The 26,703-nt window shown below is 35.6% G+C and overlaps 2 protein-coding genes across 2 annotated transcripts; one reads left to right on the top strand and one right to left on the bottom strand.

Moving 5' to 3' along the window:
• Window positions 1-129: 129 nt before the first annotated feature.
• Window positions 130-26,592, bottom strand: colt (carnitine/acylcarnitine carrier protein colt, mitochondrial). Its single transcript, XM_089240163.1, has 9 exons — window positions 26,349-26,592; window positions 23,011-23,103; window positions 21,608-21,735; window positions 21,399-21,489; window positions 18,360-18,489; window positions 6,950-7,022; window positions 4,639-4,748; window positions 3,840-3,964; window positions 130-433 (listed from the first exon to the last, which is right to left on the bottom strand). The coding sequence occupies exons 1-9, from the start codon at window positions 26,448-26,450 to the stop codon at window positions 371-373; spliced, it is 915 nt and encodes a 304-aa protein (XP_089096289.1). The 5' UTR covers window positions 26,451-26,592; the 3' UTR covers window positions 130-370.
• On the top strand, window positions 11,432-16,722 carry LOC149079514 (uncharacterized). Its single transcript, XM_089240162.1, has 2 exons — window positions 11,432-11,783; window positions 15,034-16,722. The coding sequence occupies exons 1-2, from the start codon at window positions 11,721-11,723 to the stop codon at window positions 16,492-16,494; spliced, it is 1,524 nt and encodes a 507-aa protein (XP_089096288.1). The 5' UTR covers window positions 11,432-11,720; the 3' UTR covers window positions 16,495-16,722.
• Window positions 26,593-26,703: the final 111 nt, after the last annotated feature.

Below are 26,703 nucleotides of genomic sequence, written 5' to 3' on the forward strand. Positions count from 1 at the left end.
CAGGGACAAGTTTTCATAAGCCATATATGAAAGCTTGCTAGAATATTAGATATTTTATTACAAAAATTATCCACATATTTATGAGCTATAATACAGTAAAAAATACATTCAACTACAAAAAAACACAACTTGAATTTATAATAAATTTATCGAAAATTTGTAAGCATTGCAATTTGTTTTCATTACATAAACGTTGTAGATAACATAAAAAGTGGGTTGATGCTTGAAATTTCTACATACATGATCAACAGTAATATAACTAAGGCACTTTTAACTCGACAAGTAAGTAGATAATAGGAAAATATGTATCGAAAACATTTTTTTTGCCTTCTATATTATCATCAAAACAAAATCCTAAAATTCTTCTATATCAAAGGTTCGGAGCCAACCAGTTGAGGAACTTCATTGCTAATTCATATCCCATGAAGCAGGCCTATAAGAATAAAAAATATGAATTACATGGAGGTCGAATCCTGTTTTAGCGAATACTGTTACAGCAAAAATTTCATTGTAACCAAAAAACTTTTCTAATCCTTAAATAAGTTTACATAGGAACAATGTATTACGAATTCTGATATTACGAAATGAAAAATCCTTTATAATGAATGGAAAAACAAGTTTCTGAAAATGAATAAAAGAATACAGAATGTTCCAAAAAAAAAAAAATTCAGTAAAATCAATTTGGGAGAATTAACGTAGTGAACAGTTGAGGAAGAAGGGTTGTGCAGAAGTGCCAACTTTTGAAATCCGGAGATTCTCCCGAGGGGGACCCCCCCCCCCCCAGCACTCACAGACTCGATCAAAAAAAAAAAAAAAAATCGAAAATTTTTTTTATATATATATTTTAATCAATAAAGAAAAAGTTACACCCCCCCTTCCCCCAAGGCAGGTTCTGCATTGCCTCTGAGCAGAATATAATTCCATGTTAGTCTTTCCGTGCAGAATAGAGAAATCACATCTACATACTGTTCATAAAATATGCGTTTCCTTTCGTGAATGCTATCAGTGATTCTATCTTGGGTATATGAACTCTTATAAGCTTTATATTTTAGCTTTATTATAGCTTAAAGTTTTATAGCTATAGAAGTCTTTCTGAACACGCTTAATCGGAAAAAACAATTAAAAAAACTCAAATTACAAAGCTGCTGACGAAAAAACGTGTTTACCGCATGGCTCTTAATGTAATACAATAACGATTATACAGGAATTTCGGCAACCAAGTGCTTTCCCCCGATGAATGATTGCCGATAAACGCTAGGAAAATGAAGTCGCGTCTTTGCCAGTTGCTTAAATGCGGTCACAAGAGACTTTTTTTTAAGGCTGCTCGATGGAAATGACCACGGCTGTTCTCTATGGGTGTTTTCCCTAACGACGACGGTAATCATTGACGCCACAGCAACGTGAAAGTTCGCGTAAGATCTAATTTTCTGCCAAAATCCGGAGAAATTTTAACAAATCCGGAGAGCGGGAGGAAGGACGAAAAATCGGGAGAGTTGGCAGGTCTGTCTATGGCTTATGGGGTGTGTGAGAACTTTTAACCAATATCGCGCATGAAAATAAATAAAATCTACAGTAAGCCAGTGCATTAGGAATGTTTGCTATATCTTCTGTGTCAAAATGAGTGGCCTCGAAAGGAAACAGTTATTTACTGAATATTATACTGAGGAGGTGAACTCAGAAAGAAAAGTCATCTTGCCTCCGCCTGGACTTGAACCCAGGCCCTCTTGCATACCAGGCAAGCATGCTGAGGGCCTGGGTTCAAGTCCCGGCAGAGACAAGATGACTTTTCTTCCTGAGTTCACTTCAGCATAATATCCAGAAAATATCTGTTTCCTTGATATCTTGAGCTGAGAAAAAGCTGTTTATCTCAAACCATGAAATAATTTCTGAAGGTGATGCTAGAGTAAATAAAAACAATCTGGCATTAAAAAATATGGTATATCCCCCACCTACTCTCTCAACATTTTTTGTTATAGGAGCTTATACATTTGTTAAAGCAGTTATAGGATCTCACAGAAAAAAGACTAAACTGGTGCTTCCCAAAGTGGGCATTATCGCTCCCTGGTAGGCAATGGAATGGTCCTGGGGGAGGGGCGATAGAAGTAACGAGTATAACGTAGGATCCTATGAGATCACATAAGTCCGGGGAGCGACGAGAGAAAAAAAATTTCTGAAGAAGGGGGTGATGGAACAAAAAGTTTGGGGAACTATGGACCAGACCTTCACATTTTCAAGATGTGCACAAAGCTGTCTTTACAGGAGACATTCATTTAAGACATTTTCCAGACACACACATGATTTCAAGACATTCTCAAAATGTGCCAGTTACTAGCCCACAAATATGAGAAAAGACTGGAATTTGCATGTACCCTTGAAATAATCACCTTGTTCTAGACAACTCTTAAAATATACTACTGTATTCTGAAAGTTCTAAGACTTATTTTATTATAAAAGAATGACTACTGATAGAGCCTGCTCTTATTTGGTGTCCCCCTTTGAAGAACTACCCTGTGCACAATTATGCATTTTTGCCATTGTTTACACAGAGATGTAAATGCAGATTGCAAGCCTTTTTTTGTCATATTCCACAGTGTCTTCATCACTGCTCAGTGCATTTCTTTGGAACCTGTGAATCGGTGTCTGTTTTGAGCAAATTCTTTATCTAAAGAAAAAATGGAAAAATCATGCAAGGCTAGATCAGGGAGATAAGCTGGTTGCAGAAGTATCAGAATGTGATGCTTTGACAGGAAATCCGACACCAGGAGGGATCTGTAAGTCCTTGAATGTCTGCATGATTGTGAGACACAAGAGACCAAATCATTGGAAGGTTAAGTCGTGGATGCTCCATCACGACAATGTGCTGGCTCGAAAGTCACTCCTGGTGTTTACGTTGCAGTCTGTAAACATATCAGGGCATTAAAAATTTATAAACATGGCTTTATGGAGATAGAACTGATAAGTTTGGTTCATATTCTTTGTACGAATTTAAATATTAAAATTCTTGACATACGTTTGAATGTTTGTATGTAGTAGCACAATTCTACTGTAAAAACTAGGATTACAACAGGGACGTGGTTCAAATGAGTTAATAGGAATATGAGACGTTGCTGTTAAGTTTTACGTGTTTGTACTTTAACCTCGAAAAGAGAATGTCTTCGAAATCATAAGATACCACCATTAAAAATGAAAGGTTATCAAAAACACAGTACAATGAAAATCAAGAGAGAATACTCCCCAAATCAAATTTCACTCAACAACAAAAATAAAATGTGAAAATTACAAAATATCTGATTTGTATCAAAACTGAGATTTTCGTTTGATGTTAGAATTTTCGAATTCTAAGATGACGTTAATGGATTGCTTGAAAGAAGACAACCTGGATCACTGCATAAAGACAACCATAATATTTTTAGTGGGCAGTGTATCATATGGTACTGATTATTAGTCTTTTCTTTCATGATATATGCTTTTATATCATGGTTGATGTAGTTTGGTTATATTTGACATCCATATTTTTTATGGACATTTTTTTAAGCCACTTCGTTGGGCAATTTGTTTGTGGTGTAATAATTTTTTATTAGTATTAGTATTTGTATATCTATATTCGATTCAGAGCAACTAGAAAGGAATGTCCCATAATACAGGACACAAGTGGTCTGTAAAATTGTTTCAGATATTTTACTGGTATTTGGGTTTAGAAATATTGAGAAATGTTGATATAGACGATTTTATGTATATTACCTACAATAACCACATCAATGAATCATCTTACATCTGTGAATTTTCATAAACCATATCCACATAACTATAAGGTGTAAATAAACAAACATTCCACTTACAGCGTTTGCTGGAAAAGCTCTCAACATAACAGGAGTTGCACCTTTGTATAGGGCGCGGATGCCTTCTTCTTTCATCGCTGTTTTGAAAACATCACGGATACCTTTTGGATATGTTCCCTCTGGAGCTGTAAATGAATAAAATACATGATATGGTCAATGAGCAATGTAGATTTTCTTGCAAGGGCAAATGAGAAATGTGCCCAGTGCCCAAAATCATATTCAACATATAGTATTTACTTTCTTATTGAACACTGTGACAAATCGTAGAACAAGCAAATGCCATAGCACATTTAAGAATTTATTTTAAGAGTATTAATGTTATATATGGCTAAAGTCAGAAGTCTGGCCCCCTCTCATATTGGCTAGACTTCAGACGTTGACCTGTTCATTATGTGTTAGTTAGCTAGAAGATGCCAGTTATTGGTCACCAAAGAGATTGATAACCTAGGGTGATGACCACATCTGATAACCTAGACATTGCAAATCAGCTGTAATATTTATACATTCTTGTCAGATAACAATACCTTAAAACGACTTCTCAAAGATCCCTAAATTCATGTTTGCCAAAGGGGAACTCTGGCCTGTCATTTGTCACCAGAGGCACAAGCCTCCATTGCCCTTCTACTAGTCCCAACCCTGGCCTGCCTTAGCACCTATTCTTCCCTCTTCGTGATAGTTTTTAGCGCTACTCACTTATCATACATTAAAATCCTTCAAACAAGAGTTCTGTTTTCCAGTGTTGTCATAGCAATATATATTAATTTCATTTCATCCATAGTTTTTTTAATATAATTTTTACCTGTCTGTAATCTAGACTTGAGCACATCAGCAGGAATTGCAACACTCCAATTGAATATACCAGCCATTCCACCTGCGAATAGCGTCCTTCCCACGCTTAAATCATTACGGCTGGAAGTACATAAATACAGTACACATATTCAATACCAATAAATAAGTATTACATAATCAATATAACAAAACATGAATACAATCAATAACATACAGGCAATATCAACTGACATCATTTATGCTAAATCACAAATAGACTTTTCATAATCACTTTATACATTGAAAGACAGTTTTTTAGGTCATAAACTCTGGGAAGTGACTCTTTCGTGCTCTATTAACAAGCCTTCTAAGAGGCAATTACAGTAGACACTTGATAATCAGGCAGTGCACTAGTCTTATCCCATCCAGTAAGGCATTTTTAGGCAGATTTTCTTTAAACCATAGAAGAGAAAAACATCTAACTGCTTACGAAGTACGAAAGCCTGGATAACCAAGTTGAGATCGAGATGTAGTTCGGTAAGAAAATTCACATTCTTCTGTGGGGAATCGAACCACCAATCTCTCACTGTCTAACCATTGAACTACAGAGGACAGACATTTCCCTTCCATAGAGCATATGCATGAATGTTGAATGGGAAAGCTTAGAACACTCGCCCGGACAGTGAGAGATTGGTGGTTCGATTCCCCACAGAGGAATGTGAATTTTCTTTCCGAACCACATCTCGATCTCCGCTTGGTTATCCAGGCTTTCGTACTTTGTATAAACAGCGGAGAGCGACATCGTTTCTCTCTATGTAACTGCTTGTTTTTGCGCAGAAGTTTATCATTGATGTAAAGATATTCTGTAGACCAAGAATCAATTTATGATATTGTTGATATCCCAATATCATTGCAGAGGGATTATAATTATATTGAGATGCAACATTATCATCACGTGCCATCAAATTTATGCAAATGTGGGCATCTTATCTAAATCAAAATTGTTAGTACCACTAGAAAAATGCGTTTTTGAATATTTATACGTTGCAAAAATTTTAATTGATTAGTTGATAAACAAAATTCAGTTAGATGTGTGTGTGTGTGTATTGATTGCCCCTGTGAAGAGGTTAAACCTATTAAAACTTTGAAATTAAACCTAACCGAAAAGTAGCGATACCAAAAGCTTCATGAGCACTTTCCTTGATCACACACACACAACACAGGTGGCACCAAATACTGATATTATTAGACGTCATTCGTAACAATTAACATATGCAACGAGTTTAGAAATATATTAAAAGATTTTTCAAGCAAAATATAAAAAAATACCATTGTAGCAGTTTTAAAAATCTCTTAAATAAATATTGTTATAGAGGGGTTTATTGCAGTAAAGGATATTGTTGTATCGAGAGGAATTTAACATTAAACTCTTGGCGACTGTAAACGAGGTTGAAAAAATATTGAAGATAATATATATATATATAGTTATATCTAGATCATTGAACCAAGAAAGGTCTCACTGTATTTAATTAGGCTTTTTCAGTTCACTTCCACTAATCTGGCGCACTCTGGTCTGATATGTGCCATGTTAGCAAAAGTCTACAGTATTTGCACATTCTTATCGCTGACAGGACTGTCATTTCAACTTTTTCCAGGGGGTGGGGGGGGGGCAAAGCATGAGTACTCATTGTATGTATATATATATATATATTTGTATCTCCCCCCCCCCCCCTAAATGATGGGCCTGATCGCTGACTAAAAAATTTCATTTATTGATTTGTCAGTAGCCTAAAGCAAAGCAAAGAGTGAAATATGAAGAACCTTTCATTACTTTTTGGATATAAGGCCAATGTGGATAAAAAATTTTCCTTTCTTTTCTGTTTCATTCACACGAGTGTAGAGCATTTTCAAAACAAGTATCACGTAATGTCTTGAAAAAAGCTTATGTTTGGACATTTTTCCTGTTCAATTTTTGCAGCTTCGACTGGATTTGTCAGTTTGGCATGAGTTTTTTGATTGGCAAATTTTGGTACAATTGGTCTCAGAACAGAATCAATGTGTAGTTTCCATACACATCATAAGCACCTTATTTCTTAAAAATGCTCACCACTCATTTTCTAACAAAACATTGGGGGTGGGGGACTTCCAAACATCTGTGTAATATTCCGAAAGTAATGATTAGTCCTTTAAATGATGGCCACAAAAGTCTTGTTTGTTTGATAAAACATTAGCATGGGAGAAGGTAATGAATGAATTATGTATGTATCGAATATTAAAAACCCCACAAAAATAAATAAATAAGGTTCTTGAGATTCTAAAAACATCAAAATAATTTCTATTACTTTTTTCCTTCCGGTGTCAAAAGTCTTTGGAGCCACTCGTAAGACATAAAATACATGCCACTAGCAGGTACATCTGCAACAGAGTGATTAATTCATGACTTCATGGAAGTTTTAAAATTTATATTACATTAAAAAGATACTAATAATTTTGACTAGTGAATCAGGTTTTTACTGTAATGTAAGCATTTATGGCTCAGTTAATTGTAAATAGAGCTGGTTTAAGAGCTAAATTTTGCATGCATGTGTGTGAAACTGTTTTTGGTTGGGGTGTACAGTCAGACATAAGTAAAATCTCCACTGTTGATGCCACATTACAAAGAGAAAAAGAACATTTCTAAGACAAAAGTCACAATAAAAAATGATTAAAATCTTCAAAATCTTTCCCCTTCTACTCCTTTTTTTAGAGAATACTTTACAAGACAGTAATAAAAATTCTCTAGCAGGTCAATGGCTGCTGTGTGGGTTGGGAAGGGTGTACAATTTTTTCCACATGCTTACCAGATATGCAAGATGGCCTATCATTTGATGGGTCATAAACTGGTGTACATATTGCGTTGTGTGGATTGATACTTTTATAAGAACTCTTTTCAGCTCTACCAGGAACTGCAGAAAGGGGGGGGGGGTCTCTTGGTGCATGAAGGGCCTCAAATGACCTTGCAAAATTGTGTTCATTCAAGTTTTAGGTGCCCTCAGTGCGTGATGTTTTTAAGATAGTTCTGTATCTGGTTCTCTGAGAACAAGATTTGGGGTTTTTTTCAAAAACTTGGGTTGAATTTTTTTCTCTTCAAACCTGACCCCCACAATTTTGGAACCAATTTTTGAACAAAATATAATTATGCTTATACACGAGTATATGCCTACAGTGTTTTTTTTTATTAATTAATTTCGTACACCTTGTGGAATTTCACTGTGAGCAGTTGTATATACTTTACATAGCTTATATAGCCTAAAGACAGCATTGACTGTAAAAAAATAAGATGACGGAAATAGTTTTGTATACAAACAACCTACTCAAATGCAACGACATGTGATTTGTCCAACACATCCAAATGAACTTTTCAAGTCAAACTTATTATGTTGACATGAACCTTGTAAAGAAAAGTTGCACTCTCTGTCAGGAATCAAACCCCAGTCTTTCGAAATCTGGACGAATGCAATGACCAATTATGCCACGGAAACATCACTTTCCTCTTCTTACAACTAAGTCTAGGATATTTATGACCTAACGATGAAACGCTGCTGCTGATAGGTTAAAAAACCTGAAATTCAAGTTTTTCAACCTATCAGCAATGATGTTTCACTTTAGGTCATAAAAGTCCAAGTTCTACTTATACCACAACCCCTGCACAATAGTGTGTGAGGTGTTTCCCTCTTTTCCCTCTCTCTCAACTGAACTTTGTTGAGTCAGCTTATACAGTTATTAAGGATTATGGCTTTCTGTGAAGTTGAAATATCTGATCTGTATACATAAGGATTAGACCATTTATCTGCTTTCCAGAATGTTTAATGTTTTAAAGGAAAAAAAGACCCTGGATATCAGACCCTGGGTATCATATCATGTTTTGTGGCATTGCAATATTATATAGCATCAAATGTATGTACAGATATCGTGATTGACGTTTTCTATTGCAATATATTCCCTCGCATTAAGAGTGTTTTACAGAATGCCAAAAACTCCAAGGATATTAGCTTTTTGAATTTTGGGATTTGTTCCATTCCCAGCATACCAGGAAAAGCAAGGTTTAAAAAGGATCACAGTACACATTCAGTCAATTCCATAGATTTTTAGAATTCAGATATTTAAGAATTTTCCAGACTCTGTGACTCTAATTGCCTGATGTGCTGATACTGCTAGCTGTTTTCTGACATGTCAGCTGATGCGAGGGGAAATACAGTATTTGAATTTTAACTATTGTATGCAGACAAAGTTTATTATTTTTTTAGTCAGAGAGAAACATATTGTTTTCAATTTTAATACATCACAATCGCATCTTTACTTATTGATTTTTCATTCACGAACCAATCAGAAAATAGCTCATTTTTAAACACTGATTTATCTAAGAATGTTAGCTCACTCGCTCTGCGACTGTTTGCTAAGTTAGGTAGTTTTTGGAGTGCTCATAATTTTTGATTGGGGACACTTTTAAATAACAAAAATATAGCTTGTAGCGCCTGACTGCAAGGGATGGCTGCATCTGTCGCCTGGCAGTCTAGTATTCAGGAAGCTAGCTTCTGACTGTGCAGGTCTGGGTTCAAATCCCCGTTCGGGAATAAGTGTCTACTAAAACTAACAAATTCCCTGGACAGATCATAATAATCTCTTTTGAATGTGTGATGATTACATTATTATTATTGTTAAGGGAGCATGGTGATGATTAGACTTTGTAAAACTAGACTCCTTTTTGTGGGTGTCAGGGTGCACCAATTTAAACCGGCTTCATTTAAATCATGATTCAATTAAAATTTTATGATTTAATCATAAAATTTAAATTCTTTACATAACTTCAATAATATTGAAGCAAAAGTAACCCCTGGTATGGTATGAATCTTGCTGATATGTGGTAAAGTTTGTGTGATTAAAAGAAGTATGGAAAATCTTTGGGGGTAATAATTAAATTTAATAATAAAACTTAATCCCTACGTACAAGTGCAGAAAGAAAGCTGCTCTATTTTTAGATTTTGTTCATGGAAAAGATTGCAGAAAAATGTAAGGAGTAGAACTTAGCACTTTGTGCTAAACTGCACTAAGTATTTTCAATGCATTACAATGTGGCACTAGGGTTCCCGATTAAAAAATAGAGGAATTATTTTTTGTATAAAGCCTTGAATTCTATGCCCTAATTGCTGATTCTAAATAATAATAGATGTTGTACTGACATAAATATCATTGGGCTTTAGACTCTACTTTATTTCTTAAAATTTTCAGTTTGCTTGTTTGTTTTTACCAAAAACTCATCAGATCTCTGAAAGAATAAAAATGTGTAAACTATTAAGCAAAATCATGCAAGTAGGAAACACATCCACTAATTGTGCAAGAAACAATCTTGTCAATAGAATTTGCTTTATTCAGTTGATGCTGAATGGCCTTTTGGTTGCGCATCCAATGAATTGACATGTCTGCACCATATGTGGGAGGGGAACCTTCGTGAATAAAAGCACTCTACAAGAAAAATGTTAATCCATGAAGTTAATCTGGGCTCAATGACCTTTTCATGTTACATAAATACAGATTTTTGGTGTTCATATTTTTTGTTTGTAGTTTATTCATTGATGCTGAATTAAATTTGAGCAATTATGAGAAAAACGCAGTTAGGTGATAAGAAAATATGCATTCTTAATGACTAACGGGATTGGTAAGGGACAACGAGAGGTTATGGTGTTGCAGGGAATTTTCCTCTAATAGGGTTGTTAATAAATGGAATAGCTTACTCCCCAGCTACTTCCCCAGAAGTAGTAAATTCTAACACAATTGACACGTTTAAAAAGAAATACGATAAACATGTTGGGGTAAATCGAGAAGCTATCCATACGTAGAATAAAACACCCATAAGTATTCTTTATGGGCATTGTATAATATTTTATGTATATATTTATTGTTTTTAAAACAATTTTTAATTGAGTTGCTGTACTTTTGAAATATCTGACATCCATATCTGTTATGGGCATCTTTTTCTCAGCCACTTTATTGAGCATTTTGCCTGTTGTGGCATTGTATTTATATATTTTTATTAATTAAAGCAATTATTAATAAGCAGGCAGTTAATTTTAATCAAAAAAAATCTGATTTTTTTACGTTCTTAAAAAAATCAAGTTTTTTTCATACGCTGGTGTATGTGTGTGTGGCAACTGAATCATTCTTTCAATTTCTTTGCGAATATGTTTTTTATGTTCCAGTTAAAATAAATTGATAACAGCTGTAGTCGAAGTATAATGGACGTTTGAATTGTTTGTTCAATTTAAACGGTTTGATAATTGTCTAAATGTCAAATGATTAATCATATATTAAATTTGTGTTTGAAAACATAATATTTGTCTTTTTCAATGCGTGTTACATGTTTTCATTAAATTAATATCATGTTCGTAATATGGCCTCACAACACAGATGAATGTGTTAGCTATAAGCCTATCTTTTCCATATTAAAAAAGATCATTGTAATTCCTATTTCAGAGGACTTCAGAAACATTTCCTCTTTTTCAGGGGATTGAAGATTCTTCAATTCTTTTCTTATCTTGATTATCTATTTAAGGACAAGACAACAGAGAGAAACATCCACGTGCTATAATTTACTTGAGAGTGTGTATTTGTTTCCCTCTCCCCCATCATCCAGAAATGAACAATTTCTGTTATGCACAGTATCTATCTTCAGACACTGCACCCACATTCACAAGTGAACGTAGAGGAAGTTGTAAGGATTAATTGCAGCACCCGCCACAGGAAACAGGAAGTTGCTGATATTTGGTGCTTCCTAATCTTGGAGGAGCAAAAACAAGAAACAACTAACGGGCTTGGGATAACTTTTATTATGTGTGTTTGCCCTTCAGAAAATACACATTCTTTTTCCCCTCGTGTGTGTGGCGGGGAAATGAAAAATAGCAGGAAAAAAGATCTTCAGAAGTAAAAGAGAATCATTAATCAATCGGCATGGAATTGCACTCAATAGAGACTTAACTAAAGGTAACAGAGAGAGTGAAAAAAATCAATGGAAAATGTTGACATCTAGTAGACAGAAACTTTCTTAGGTTATCATTGCATTGCATTAAGAATTTAGACATGGCAAGTCAAAGTATTTACTTACACTCCATCTATATTCTATGGATTACTCTGAGCATTCAAGTGAGTATCAGTTTCTCTTATTGCCACAACAACTTCTTCTACCTGATATTAGTTTGTATCTTCTAATAGCTTTGTTTTGAATCAACACCTTCAAGAAATATTGATACTATGCAAGGAATTCCTAATATTTTTTAAACAATCTTTGGATTTTAATCCATCAATACATTGTGTAGCTCAATAGTTTCCAACATGTGCTTAGAGGAGTCCTCAGAGCTCTGTATATGCACTTCTCTAAGCCTCTGCAGACTCCAGGAAATAAAGTGAACCATCAAAATTTAGAAATAAAAAAAAAGGCCTACAAGGACTCTGAAATAGAAACTGATTCTGAAAAAAGCTTAGCTAAGCAAAAAAGATTGGAAACCCACCTTTTAATAATAACCCAACTCTATAATACCTCTTAATAATTCATTTCATGCAAAACACAGGTGCAAACTCATATTGTCGTATACTGCTCACCGAATGAAAGTGCTAAGCAAGATGGCACGAGTGGCCACTAATTGTATATATTTCTTCCACACAACATTTATATTTTTTATAATTTCATCTGATCCACCAGAGCAAGCGAACTCAACCTAATCAAACACACACAGTTGCTGGCTTTTAGTCCAGAAATTAGCAATGCAAACCAATCTCATTTGCTCAACTACAAGGTGTTAAGCGAGACAACTCACTTGGGTGGACACATTTTATATACAAGATTCATTGAGAGACTGGTTATTTGTGGAGATGAAGATTACAAGGAAGAAAATTCATCACTGCCCCACGGGGACACGAATCCCGGTCTCTCGATTGCCGGACGAGTGCTCTACCATCTAAGCTATGGAAGCAGATAGAATGTTTTAACCTTGGAGCGTATATATATATATATATGTTGAAAGGGACCATACATGGACCGCGTCAACAATCAAGTAATAGCTTGTTAATGACATAGGCCAACCAGATGGCCACATGCAAATAGAAATGTCCTCTTCACTTGTCAATACAAGATTCATTCAGAGACTGGTTATTTGTGAAGATAAAAATTCATTCATGCATGTGGCCATCTGGTTGGCCTATGTCATTCACGAGCTATTAGTTGATTGTTGACACCGTCCATGTATGGTGCCTTTCAACACATATATATATATACTCTCCAAGGTTGAAACATTCCATCTGATTCCATAGCTTAGATAGTAGAGCACTCGTCCGGCAAGCGAGAGACCGGGGTTCGTGTCCCCATGGAGCAATGATGAATTTTCTTCCTTGTAATCTTCATCTCCACAAATAACCAGTCTCTCAATGAATCTTGTATTGACAAGTGGAGAGCACATTTTTATATACATTTTATATAATAGAATACATTCAATATATGAGAATTCCTATGTATTTTATGTACATGGAAGCCCCCTTTAAGTACTTCTAATAAAATAGTAAATTCACTCTTTTAACGAAACCCTCGAACATTCACCAACAACTTATCATAGCACCCAATATGTCCAGGGAATATACAGGATGGATACAATCGACTGCCCAATAATTACATATGATTCCTTGTGAAAAAATAATATGGAAAAGGGTTTTCAGTTTTTTTGATTTGACCAATAATTATACAGTTATAAAAATTGTTGTCATCACTTTCGAATCCTGCCAAATTCACTTAACATGCACCAAACGTATAACTTGGTGCTTTTGAGCTGATAGCAATGGTAAAACACTGAGAGTAATCAAGAAAGTTAAAGCTGCGCAAATCGATTTTTCCCTCGTCCTTTCCCTCAATTTAACAGTGAAGGGAAAAAAACTCATAATTACCATATTTGGCAAAAAAAAGTGTTGATTTTGTGAAAACAATTTTTCCAGTAGACCTAATTTGGCTAACACTTCACAAATCTGGTGATAAATTTGCCAATATGGTGGGGCGAAAGTAACACTTAATAATAAGGTTAGCATCAATATATATGAAGGAAAAAGCGTTAATCGTGAAAGAAAATAACTGAACTTGACATCCAATGGGATAGAATATTTCAGTTCATTTTCAATTAGTGGCAACCCACTGTATGGGGATTTTTTTCCATTGCGTGTTTGGCGCATAACTGACTGTTAAAAAACTGACACATCACAAAATTTCAAAAAGTTATAATTCTCTTAATATTCGGCCAATCCTAAAATGTGAAACACTTTTGTATATTAGTTTTCCCAAGGAAGCACATATGTAATTATTGGGTGATCAATAGTATCTACCCTGTATATCGTTATACCTTTTTAAAAATTTAAAAATGCTTGTATATTTTTTTATATATGTATATATATATGTTTGTACTTTTTTGGCTTAGTAATAAAGTGTTCCAGACTCTGCCACAAAGTTGGACTGGCAGAGACCTCAGCAACAGGATAAGTCCAGTGACAGAGTTCTGGCGTTCATTGATCCATTCATATTATTTATATATGTAAAATTGATTTTCTGTGTGTGTGTGTGTGTGTGTTTTCTATACAAATCTACAATTTTAGATTGATCGTCACAAAATTTAGCATATATACTAAACAGGGCCCGGACTGAATGTTAGGCAGGGCCCCCCTAAGCTGGGATCTTTTGTAGGCTCCCTGAACAAACTTTCATGGAGTCCCTTTATAATTAATTTATAGCATGAAAAAACAAAAAATGATGCAAATCTTTCTGGGCTCTGTCAGCTCCACCATGTGGGGGGCTATGACGATAGGCTACTTTAAAAGTTTGTCAGAGTAGGGTAAATGCTCGAAACGGGCAAAAAAAAACCAAAAAAAACTGTCGAGCAAGAATGATTTCCTGGGTCTCAACAATCACTTTTGGAATGTTTACTTTGTTTACCATGGTTTCCTAGCAATGCCTTTCAGATATGCATATGACTTTGCAATGGTTTGTCACTTTTTTCAATCTTCCCAAAAATTGAAGAAAACCCAGGCAGCGCTGGATATTATAGCTAGAAGCTAATAAGCTACAATAAATTTATAATAAATAATTCCACTTAGTTGAAGAAAAATACATTTAACACCATATACACTCATCCTTCAGGAACACTCCGATATACCTCCGACATGTGAAGTGGGACAAAATTTCCATCGATGTTGATGAATCAATATAATGTGACTGACAGTAGGACTTGAATAACATAATTTACACCAACAACATGAACAGATATATGAATAACTCAACCAAATGACTCGCAAACTAAGCAAATAATTAATATTTTTTCTGTGTTATAAATTACAAGAGAGAAATCAAGCTTTTTTTTTCCAGATCTCATTGTCTCTATCAAAACGATGGGGTGAAGACTGTCCAGTGGAATGCCAGTGTGATGTATACGATCTCTCACAGACTATGTTGTCTCGCTGGAAACAGGGCAGAGGACCAACAAAGACTGCAATGTGCGTTTTTGGCAGAAACAATCAAGAAAAGATGCACAGACTGCCAAATGACACTGAAGTTTTCACGTTCATACAAGCTATGGAAAAAGATAATCTCACTCTTGACCACAGTGACATGAAGGCATTAATCAATGCTAGAAGCATTGACATACAGGGGGACCCAATGAGAGCGAATCTCCACATCACCAACGACATTTTCCATGAGATGCCTAAGCTGCATCAGTTGTCGCTTCAGCGAGTTGATCTCGATGGAGCAGAAAAAGCTTTCTCTAAACTCACGATGTTAGAAGTGCTACAAATATCGCATTGCAATATAGGGATACTCAAATGGGAAATGTTTGATGGATTATCCTCTTTGAAAGAACTCTATTTGGTGCAGAGCAAAATCAAAGAACTTTATGACTTTGCATTTTATGGCACACCAGAGCTTCGGAAATTATTCCTCTCACACAATGATTTATTCTCTTTGGATGCAGATGATCTTGTAGGGCTTCTGAAGCTGGAACACCTCGACCTAAGCAACAACAAGATTGATCATTTATCTGGATTAACATTCCCACCGATGCCCCGTTTGCAGTGGTTGGAATTGAAGCACAACCCCATAAAAGTAATCTTTCCCCATTGTTTTCAATTTCTTAATGGAACACAACATTTGACTCTGGGCCACAAACAACAGTCTGTTCATCTGATGAAGTTCAGCTTCAGGGGATTGTTCTCGCTGATATTTCTCCACATTCCTAATATAGACAATGACATTTTGAATGAACATATGTTCTACGATTTACAGTCACTTCTTCATTTGAACCTACAAGGAAGAGTGAAGATGATTAACTCCCGCGCATTCAATGGTGCGGATAAAGTACTGCAAAAACTTATTCTCCACAACTGCCAAACCGAAAAAATTATGAAAGATGCTTTCCATGGACTCCACAAACTATTATCACTGGATCTTTCTTTGAACAATCTACATTACCTTCCAGAGGACATTTTCGAACCCCTCCATTCCTTGAGGGAACTCCAATTGAACAACAACAAGATGAAATCACTTCCCGAATTCATCTTCCAGCCTCTAGAAAACTTGAAAGCTCTGAGGCTAGATTCAAACCCGTGGAATTGTACTTGTCAAATGTCTTCATGGAAGCAGGAACTAACAGACAAAATGTCACATGCAATATCACATCCTTGTTCTGGACGATCAAAGTCAAAATGTTCAAACTTCACAATGTCATACGTGAAAGATGATAAAATTGAACCTAAGTGTGAATACCCTCGAGAATATCAAGGAGAAAATATGTTTTTCATACTTAAACAAAAACTTGACTGTAAAGATTAAAAGCAGATAAAACTGACCATGTATGTCACAAATAAGATTCGCGCACAAACGGGGCAAGGAAAAAACTGTTGAAAAAAATACAGCAATTAAAAATTGTTTGTGATGTCAGTTTTATAAGTGGCAGAGATTGAGAAAAGTGTACCGCCAGCATAGACTTTTATGAGAGACTTTTATACATTTCGTTTTTTAAGATTTTTTCTTCAGTTCATTAAATTGTTTGGATTATTATTAAGATGGAAAAAATATTTCTATACATTAATTTTTTTAGAAACAATAACCATTTTTTCTCTACAAATTTTCCTGTAAAAGTATTGTCTGCATCAGGGTTCTTGAACATATGTTGTGCCAAGCTCTTTGGTAACACATGGTCAGTATAGCTTAGTGGTCAGTAGGCTTCATTAAAAAGAAATTTGGTGCACTGTATCAATGGTAAAGGATTCCTTGTTAACATGAATCAGCTCATTATGATTACTAAAACAATAATATTATTACAGTCAATTCACAAAAAGTCGAACTCAGATAACTCAAATATCTGTTTAAATCAGTTTTCACTCGGGCCTCACAGAACCTTTTTCATATTTTCCCTTAAAAATTTAAATTTAAATGGATTTTTTTTTTTTAATTTTCCCTCAACTCTCGAAGTTTCCTTCCTTCAAGTCTAAGTTTTCTGGAAACGAAAGAAATTCCAGTTTAAAAATATTTGGAAACATTTGCTGCTGCAATGTTTGAATTTTTATACAAATGAAATTTAAAAATTTAGCAATAGAATTTATTAATTTACTTAACACAATATTGTTTGGAAAAGGCCTATACAAGAGAATACAGTGATGGGATTCGACATAGATGATTGATGCTACATATAAAATCAGAAATTGAAGTAGAGTCTATAGTATTTGATGGAAGGTTGTTCCAATCTATAATTGCTCGGGGGGAAAACTAAATTTGAAGTAATCTGTAGATGTGAGGAAAGGTTTCAATTTTCGGGAGTGATTGAGTCTATCGGAAAAATGTGAAGATTTGATTAGAACATGGGAAGTATTACAATTAAAGTAACTGTGGATAATTTTGAAAATTAGGGGTTAGTAGAGTGATATATCTACGCGAAGTAAGCAGTAGGATATTAAGTTGACGTTTCAGCTCTGTGATGGAAACAGAGGAAAACCAGCAGATTAAAATAAAGCAGGTAGATTTATTTTGGATAGATTCCAGCCTATCTATATTGGTTTGTGTATGGGAGGGGGGGGGGGGGCGGGTCCCAAATTTCACAGAATATTTAAGGTTGCAGCGAAGGAAAAAAAGTTTTTGGAGGCATTTTGGAAATATATAATCCATGTGGAGGTTCTAACGGAGGTCAGCAGAAATGAACAAACACCAGGTCCCATACACATTGGATTATCTGAGGCTCTACTGCAATACAGGGAGAGGCATAAATTTTAGTGATTGACATTTTTTAGATTGTGGGCAACCTAAAAATTTAAATTTTTTAATGCCCTTTCCATATTACTACTTTACACTTGCATCTGATTTGACATAGCCGTTTTATCATATGGTAAGTAGGTAGCTCCCTCTGTTTGCAAGTTATTTTAGATTGAAAGGACTTTGACAGACGTTCTGCATATCAGGTCATCACAGAAATAACAGCACAGTAGTACATGCATAAATCAGCCATTTCTAACATTTTTGGTGGGGGGGGGGGATCCCTTCTTGCTACGGCCTTGACACATGAAAAAAAAATTCTGAATCACAAATTATGGATGAAAAATTAATGGATGAACTAAAAATCTATTCCTCTCCAATTATAAATTGGAAAAGGTTTTGGGGATATACAGTTACTTACTTTTGATTACATCACAATTTTAACTCACCTCGCAATAAAGTTGCTGCAGTTCCTTTATAAATGCTACGGATGCCTCCTTCTTTGTACAGTTTTTTCGCACAGTCAACTGGACCGGCATATTTGGCTCCTGCAGCAGTTTCACCTGCAGCTTGTTGTATCTACAACACATTTGTAAGGAATCAAAAACCTTTATAAAAATTTAAAGCAGGTGGTTCATACTATTTTCGTAAAAAAATCTCTGACTTTTCCAGGCTTTCATCAAATTTCCAAAAACAAAGTCGGGGCAATTAATTTAATATAAATCAATTAGAATTAATAAAAAATGATAAAATTATTTACATTAATATGTAGTTATTATCATAACATCAGCACAGCCATAGATTATTAATTATTTTACATTTTTTTATACACACACATTTATGCTTTTCAAATAAACCTGATGGAAAAATGGAACAAAATCAACAAATGCAAGATTTCCCTTTTCTGCAATATTACTGTCTGAAAACATTACCTCAAAAACTTCACCAACATCCCTGAATTATTATAGGATGAGCGGGACATCACTAATTTCAATGCCTACAAGATTTAAGCCTTCACTTTTGTTTCGTTTGTGCATAATAAGTCAAAGACGCAGTTGGTTTCACAATCTTTTGCAGTTAGTTGGCTTACGCTCCGAAGCCATGTCAGTGATAGAACTGAAAAGTTTAGTTCGCTCTCAGGGGTTGTAGACAAAACTCCTCTGATTTCACATGCTTGGTATAGCTCTGAATAGCTTTTCCACCCATGTTTCTCAAATTAAACGCTTTGCTACAAAGCTGACACCACACTTTTGACTGCTTCAATCCAATCAGTGTACTGAAGATTCAGGTTTTTATCCGCCCATTCTAAAAGATTAAAAACAGTTCTTTTACCTTTCGTCGTCTTTTAATCAAAAATACCAACATGGAAATCATAATATACACATGCTTCATTCGGTTTTGCTCATTGAAGTCAACTTAAAATGTTATCATAACTGAGCTTTCCCAATATGTATGGATTTCTACAAAAAGTTTTCGGAAACACTTCGTATGCAGTTAGGATAAGGTCACAGCAATATGCTTTTAAACACAAACTTATGAAATCCCCATTTCTATACCTTTTTTTTTGCATTCCATTTTGAGAGTTACAGATCACCAATGTTATCAGAGATCAAAATTTACATTCTTGGTTTCTTTTTTTGAAAAAAAAAAGTTTTCTGTTTATTATTTTTTGTTTTTGATCAGACGACAATCACATTGATTTTCCAGGTCTACTGTCAGAAATTTCCAGGTTTTAGAACAAAACTTGCCTATTTTCCCTGATTTTTCTGACTTTTTAATAATTTGTTTCTCCTGGCAATTCCAGGCTTCCCCCAGTTTTCTCTGACTTGTACGAACCCTGTTGAAGAGTAAGCTTCAGATGCAAAAGATTACTTCAAATTTGCCTGAATAGAAGTTGGATGATATACAGGGTGAATCAAACCAATTCTGCCAAACGAAAAGGGGTGATAGACGAGTCCAAGTGGATCATGAAACACCCCATCAACTCCCTATCTCAAATCATTTGATATGTCAGAGAAAACTGGGGTTTGTTGTAGAAAACCGGAAGAAAGACTGGAGAAATGGCTGGGCAATCAATTATGGAAAAAAAAATGTGTCAAGTCTGAAAAAACAAGAATTTGTGAAGTTTCTGAAAAAGACCTATATGCAAACTAAGCACATATTTGGAAAGAGCACAAAAAGTCCTATTAGGTGTCACTAATTTCATTGAAATATCTGGATTTAATGGCAAGTTACAAGCACTGAGAGATTGGCAAAGTTCAAAATCAAATTGTTGCCAAAAATTTAAATAGACAATTCTGCTACACCCTTCTAGCTACAATTGGTCAAATTTCCGAAAAAACTTTTCCATTCCATCAGCTTCCAAAAGAGTTTACCATAAACCATATCAAAATTCTGGTTCAGGAGAAATTTAGTAATATTTTTGCAATACAACACTGAAATCAGCGTTTGTCAAAGTAGATATTTGACAAACATTCGGAATTGGTAGTTACAGATTTTGGCAACAATTTGATTTGCACAGAAGATCTTATAAGGTGACACTACCTTTATCTATAGGATATACATATTTAATGGCGAGCTACAAGCACTGAGAGATTGTTGAAGTTAAAAATCGAAATGTCACCAAAACCTACACAAATTACATTGACGAATGCATATTTGATAGTATATGCATTAGTGATAGTATACCCTCCCCCCTCGAGAAAAGTCTGCATATGCCTATGCTCATATGCAAATCTTGCATACCTGTAAATAAAACAAATACATAATAAGAAATCTGAATAAAAACTCAAAATTGAAAAAAATTAATTCATAATTGAATGAACTTTGCACTTTGAATTTGTTCTCAAATATTTAAAACAAATTCCACATTATAATAGGATAAAATTCTGTATATTGGAGTTAAAATTTTTTTTTTTCAAAAATAGTTTTTAAATTTTGCACATTATTTCATTAGTTACTGTAAATAGTGTGTAGGAGTTGATATTCAATCAACAGAGCCACCCTTAGGGATATGTGACAGGTGTGGTCGCAGTGCCCAAGTGGCATGGTGGTAAGATGTTCGTCTACCATCGTGAAGGTTGTTGTCAGGGTCCCGGGTTCGAACCCAAGGGAGGATATAGATAAGATATTTTCCCTAACGAACTCGAGGCGACCACCGATAGACAGCGCCTTCACTTCCAACCCATCTCACTAATGGCAGCAAATTGCAATATAGCGATATGGCCAGAGTTGGTGTTTGGTGCAGTAGGTGTGGTCGCACTGGACCCCCGCATTTTGAGAAGCCCCACACACTTGATAAAAATTATTTCACATCTGGTAAGGGCAGACCTGCCAATCACCACTGTTCAGAATAATAGTTTTACTTCAAAATGCTTTTTAGGAGTTTATTTGAAGCACTTTATATTGTCTCGGATTATCAAAGTTCGACCGACAATGTTTTGGTAGAAATAAGATTTAATTTAAAAATGAAACGCAGAGCTACTCACCTGTAGAAGGCACTTGATTCTCTCACCAGGAGTCATTATAACAGTCGTAAAAATTCCAGACAGCATGCCAGCATTGAATAACTGAAATAAACTATCAAAGAATATAGTTAACACAGGGTAATGCAACATACGATGCTGTATGGTTCAGTACCGTTCGAGTTGAGGGTATATGTGTTAATTTTTCTCTTCAAGTCATCATAAATGCTCACTTAAGTTCCTCTTCTGGGTGTTTTTGCTGCAGTCTTTTCCCAACCCCGAATCCAAAAAAGCATATTGCGAACATGGGAGTGACGCCGGTGATTGGTGCGCCCATTCCTTTGTACAAACCGAGGATACCCTTGAGAGAGAATACATAGCATATCACAAATATTACATAGCAAATATGCAATAAACAAAAGGCATTTAAGCTATTTATTAAAAAAATTATGTTTTCCTCATTCAACCTTCCCTTTTAACATAGCTACAACTACAAAAACCGCATGTACACCTTGTGCATATTTCTCTATGGGCTTTCTAACGAATTGATACATGTTGAAACATGTGTAGGTACTTTGAACCTGTGGCGCTGCAGTCGTGAACAAAAATGCGTGCTTCTAGGGAAAAGAAAAAAATTAGTCAGTCGTCATCACGTCTGGGTCACCAACTTAAGTTTCAATAACATGAAAACAAACAACAAGAAATTTATTCATACGAATAGCGAAAGATAAGACATCGTTGAGTGTGGATGGAATGACGACTGACTGATTTGTTCTTTTCCCCGGAAGCACACAATTATGTTCATGACTGCAGCGCAACGCTCGTTTTTTGTGTAATGCTTTTTATAGTTCTGCCATTGCTGCCATCCATTTTACAAACTATGATTGAACATATGTACCATTGTAGGCCTGTTGCTCTCTGTGACGAGATTTTTAACATAGTTGTCAACTTTGGAGAATGAGAATTACAGAGGTTTTCATGCAGATCCAAATTCAGTTGAAAAATAAATATAAAGGGATTTTCGAAACAAAATTTAGGAATTTTTAATTAATAAAAGTTTTTTTCCTGGGATTTTCTACCTTTGCAAAAACATAACATTGTTCAAGCTATAGATGATTAGCTTAAAATCGTCAATTATCACCAAGCAGTAGGTTAAACTACCTATCATTACTACTCTCAAATCAAATCGTGCCAACAAAAAAAAAATCGCCATTAGGCCTGCCTGAAACAGGATGTATGGTCAAAGCAGATACAAGTCTTCTCTAATTCTGGATGCTAAAATGCAGAATTGTCACTGGCTGTTTAATGAATTTTTTTTTATCCCTGAAAATGAAATATTTTTTTGTTACTTGGTGCAATGGCAGCAATTTGTATTTTTCTGGGTAAATTCTTCGGGAATAATTTTTGAATTTAATTTTTTTTTCACAAAAGTACAGATTTTTTTACAATCGCTGTCGAAATATGAGATATAAGAATTTTTCGGGAGATCAGGATATGGAGGAGAAAACATGGAAGCCTTCCAGATGATCCGGGAGATGGCAGCTATGTTTTAATATAAACTCTGTGAACGATTTCATTGAAATCCTGATTTTTAAATGGAAAAGATAATGGGCAGAGTTGAAAACATATTATTTACCTCTTTTACAATCGTTTGTTTTGCACAATCAAATGTCCCAGAATACATCGGCTTTTGACCTGCTAGTGGTTTCGGCATAGTCTGAAGTCTCACCTGAAAAAAAAAAAAATCATTAAGAACTAATGCAAATATGACCAAACCATCTGGAACAGCTGAGATCGAATATAAAAATTAAGGTGTCTCATTACTCGCTTAAATCATTAATTGCTTTTAACTTCTTTCTGTGGTTGAAATCAATCTTCATGGTATCCGCCCCACTGGTTGCATAATACACAGGAATGTCATTCCACCCAGTTCATATTCAATTGTAATGCAAGAATAGATAAATTGTGTAAGCGTAACTTTTGAAATACACATGACATCACGAGTGACTGCATGAGTAAGTGACAGAGATGGAACAAACATTTGGCTGGCATTCAGCCCTTTTGCAGAATATTTGGTTTGGCTGAATAATGCTTAGGTATCTGGCCGAATATCTGTGTAAATCGAACAAACTAATTAAAAAAAATTATATGAACCCAAATTTTTCGTGTGAATTAAAAATTCACTGATTATATTTTATTGTGTTGCGCATATCCCTTTCGGTGCAAGAGGAAGTACCTAGACAAGAAATGTATCGAGCTACTGAAAGGGGCAAAGAACATCTAGAGTAGCAAAATAAGTCGTAAATTTTATGATGCTTTAATACTTCGGAATAAATAATGGTTGACATTTTCTTTTAATTAGATATAAAATTGTAACAAGAGTGTAAAAAAAAAATTGATTCTACAAGTACAGTAATGCATAACAAATGCCTCGGCTTATGAATTTTTTCGCTAACAAAGATTTTATTTTACTGTTTTTCTGCCTCTGCTAATGAATACAGATTCAGAAAATAAACATTTTATATGATACGCACTATCACAAAATAGCTGCGTCTGGAGCTGAATTTTTGACATCAATCATGAGAATTACTACATTGCCAAGCACCAACTCTGGCCGTATCTATACATTGCAATTTACTGCCATTAATGAGTTGGGTTGGAAATGAAGGAACCCTCCATCAGTGGTCGCCTCAAGCTCATTAGGAAAACATCTTAACTATATTCTCTTCTGAGTTTGAACCTTGGACCATGACGGCAACCTTCATGGTGGTAGACGAGCATCTTACCACCAGCCACTCAGGCACCATTAGAATTACTGTCACTAGGCCTATAGAGCCCAATTAACTCATGTCCACCTTGTAATATTTTTTTTTCAGATGTGCCTACACTTCTCTTTCTGAAATTCTTTGAATCATTTCATATAAAATGAAAGATTCAGCCGAAATAGAAAATGCATAGAAAAAGCTTATGTTTTCAGAGCACGTGTTCCTTCATTGCAAGACTCTTAGCGTATCAAGCTGAAAAGTCTGAAGGATTATCTTTTCCATCTACACGTATGAGACACAGAAATGAGCTGACCAAATCACAAATGGATGTGGATGCCTATGAACTCAACTGTGTTGTGTCAACACCAGGGTTCCCCCTGACCTTTTTATCAATTCCAGCGATTTGACTAATCAGATGGAAATTGTTGTATCCAAATGAGAGAGCCTTAGCCAAATTGGTGCGTCTAGGAATGCGCGACGCTGTCCAATTGAGCATTCTGGAACTGTACTCTACTCTGGTGATCTGGGGATGTGTCACAGGCCACTGAAATGATGTGGAACTGCACTACAAGTTACTTAAGTGATCTGGAAATGCATTCTTACAAAATAAGGCTACATTGTAGGCCACATCAGATGACTCAGGGTGCTACGTTTGGCTCACGGGCCATAGGTTGAGCATGCATTTTTAATCTTGATACCTTATTTAGTCTAAGCCCCCACAGCAGAAAGCTTCATGTTGTTCTTCTGGTTCTACAACGAGCCCTCGACTGACTGGAAATATTCTGCAGTAAAATTAAATTTTCCATAATAGTGTTTTCTACACTTTTCTTAAAATTTTTCTTGATTGTTCTGCTACGCATGTCAGAGATTTTGTCATATTCAGCTTTGGAGCATCTGAGAACATCATTTTGACTTTTATCATTATTTTTATTGTATTTTTGTTTTAATAACCATAGGGTAATCCCTTTCTAGCGATGCATTAGAGACTTTTTCTTTGGCAAAAAAGATGTCTGAAAGCATGACTCCATCTTAATTTCAACGACTTCTTGTCATGCTTTCAAGCTCTTTTCTTGCTCGCGAACACAATCCTGAAAGAGAGTGCACAAAGTTCCAAAGATTGCTTATTTGGTTAATTCCCGATACAGACAAATCCCGTTATAACAAACTCCAAGAGACTGGAGAAATCACTTTGTTACAACGAAATTAATTATTTTGTTATAAAGGAATTCCAGGTTTTTGTGCATTGTTCTTACGAAAATTTATCTGAGGAATTACAAAAGTGTTCATTAAAACAAGATTTTCGCTATACTGGTATTCGTTAAAATGGAATTTGACTGCATATACAGTATATCCGAAGATGACATCACTCTCCACTATTAATACAAAGGTTTAGACAGTTGGCTGAAGTGAAGATAAATCTGTAACAATCCGCGTTTAATATATCATAGACGACACAACGTATCGAATGAGCACTATGCTCCGGACTGTCGAGTCACGAACATCCTCTCGCACCATCCACGCACTTGGCAACTGTTGGCCACAGTCTTTGGTGAGCCGCCACAAATCCATGGAAAGAAAATTCATATTGCTTCTGCTGGGAATCGAACCTACCTCCTCTCACTTGTCAGGTGAGTGCCCTAGACAACAAAGCCAACAAATCCTCTTTCCTTAGAGCTCGTGTACCCTACATGGGGCCGTACATGGACAGCCAGACCCAACCCAGGTAAAAGCTGTTTCTGACACTGCCACCAAATGGCGACTTATCCGAAGATGACCGTGGATATATACAGTATATCACTGCTTGGCAACTATTTCTGTATCGCCAGACCTTACCGGCAGAATGATAAGAACGTTTATAAATGAGTCACAGGAAAATGTGTTGGCGACTTATTACTGTTTTGGCGCAGTCAAAAACTTGGTGACATAAAGGCATACCGTAGATTGGGAATCGACCAGTAGAAGGCCCTGGATAAGACAGGAGGCCATGAGAAGAAAACATGATCCGATAGGTGGGGGGGGGGGGCCATGGGCTAGTAAAAGGTTGAGGAAAACTAACCTAACCGCATGAGGGCACTACCCGGAAACGCTCCGGGAGGGGGCTCCTCATGATAATGAGATTGAATACCATGATTTTCGAGAGTATGAAAATTCGCAGGGGCCCCGTGGTGCTCTAAAAAGGCTGAACATATGATATGAAGTTATTGATTACTTTGATGGTGTCCAGTGGATGACCCGCCGCAACACAGCAAACGCCACCTACTCCACCGGAGAGAAAGTTCTTGATCGGGCTTGTCCTTTGCTTCTCCGACATTTTTCCAATTCAATTATATTTAAATTCCCTAAAAATTATGAGAAATAATTAATAATTTGTAATAGCTATTGCACGCGATAGGGGGAACTGTGCTTCACGAATTTGGGGCAACACGGAAAATTGTTGTTTACAATTTACATGTGACCTCACTTGATGATATCATGATGATGATAGTGATGATGACTTGTTCGAGTTTTTCCCCCTAACTCTTTATGCTGACCATATTTTCTAAGGGGAAAAAAAAGGAAAGACA

This window comes from Pholcus phalangioides, unplaced genomic scaffold, assembly GCF_987345545.1.
Source record: "Pholcus phalangioides strain wild (caught in Gottingen) unplaced genomic scaffold, Ppha-v1.0 ptg000012l_1, whole genome shotgun sequence".
Classification (NCBI taxonomy): domain Eukaryota; kingdom Metazoa; phylum Arthropoda; class Arachnida; order Araneae; family Pholcidae; genus Pholcus; species Pholcus phalangioides.

Bases quoted from the DNA above. Each gene is read 5' to 3' on its own strand.
- LOC149079514 (XM_089240162.1), top strand. From the start codon at position 11,721: ATGGCAAGTCAAAGTATTTACTTACACTCCATCTATATTCTATGGATT. The intron at 11,784-15,033 runs GTGAGTATCAGT...TTTTTTTTCCAG, and splicing joins GGATTACTCTGAGCATTCAA to ATCTCATTGTCTCTATCAAA.
- colt (XM_089240163.1), bottom strand. From the start codon at position 26,450: ATGTCGGAGAAGCAAAGGACAAGCCCGATCAAGAACTTTCTCTCCGGT. The intron at 7,023-18,359 runs GTGAGTTAAAAT...ACTCTGTTGCAG, and splicing joins TGCAGCAACTTTATTGCGAG to ATGTACCTGCTAGTGGCATG. The intron at 434-3,839 runs GTAAGTGGAATG...TTATTCTTATAG, and splicing joins GAGCTTTTCCAGCAAACGCT to GCCTGCTTCATGGGATATGA.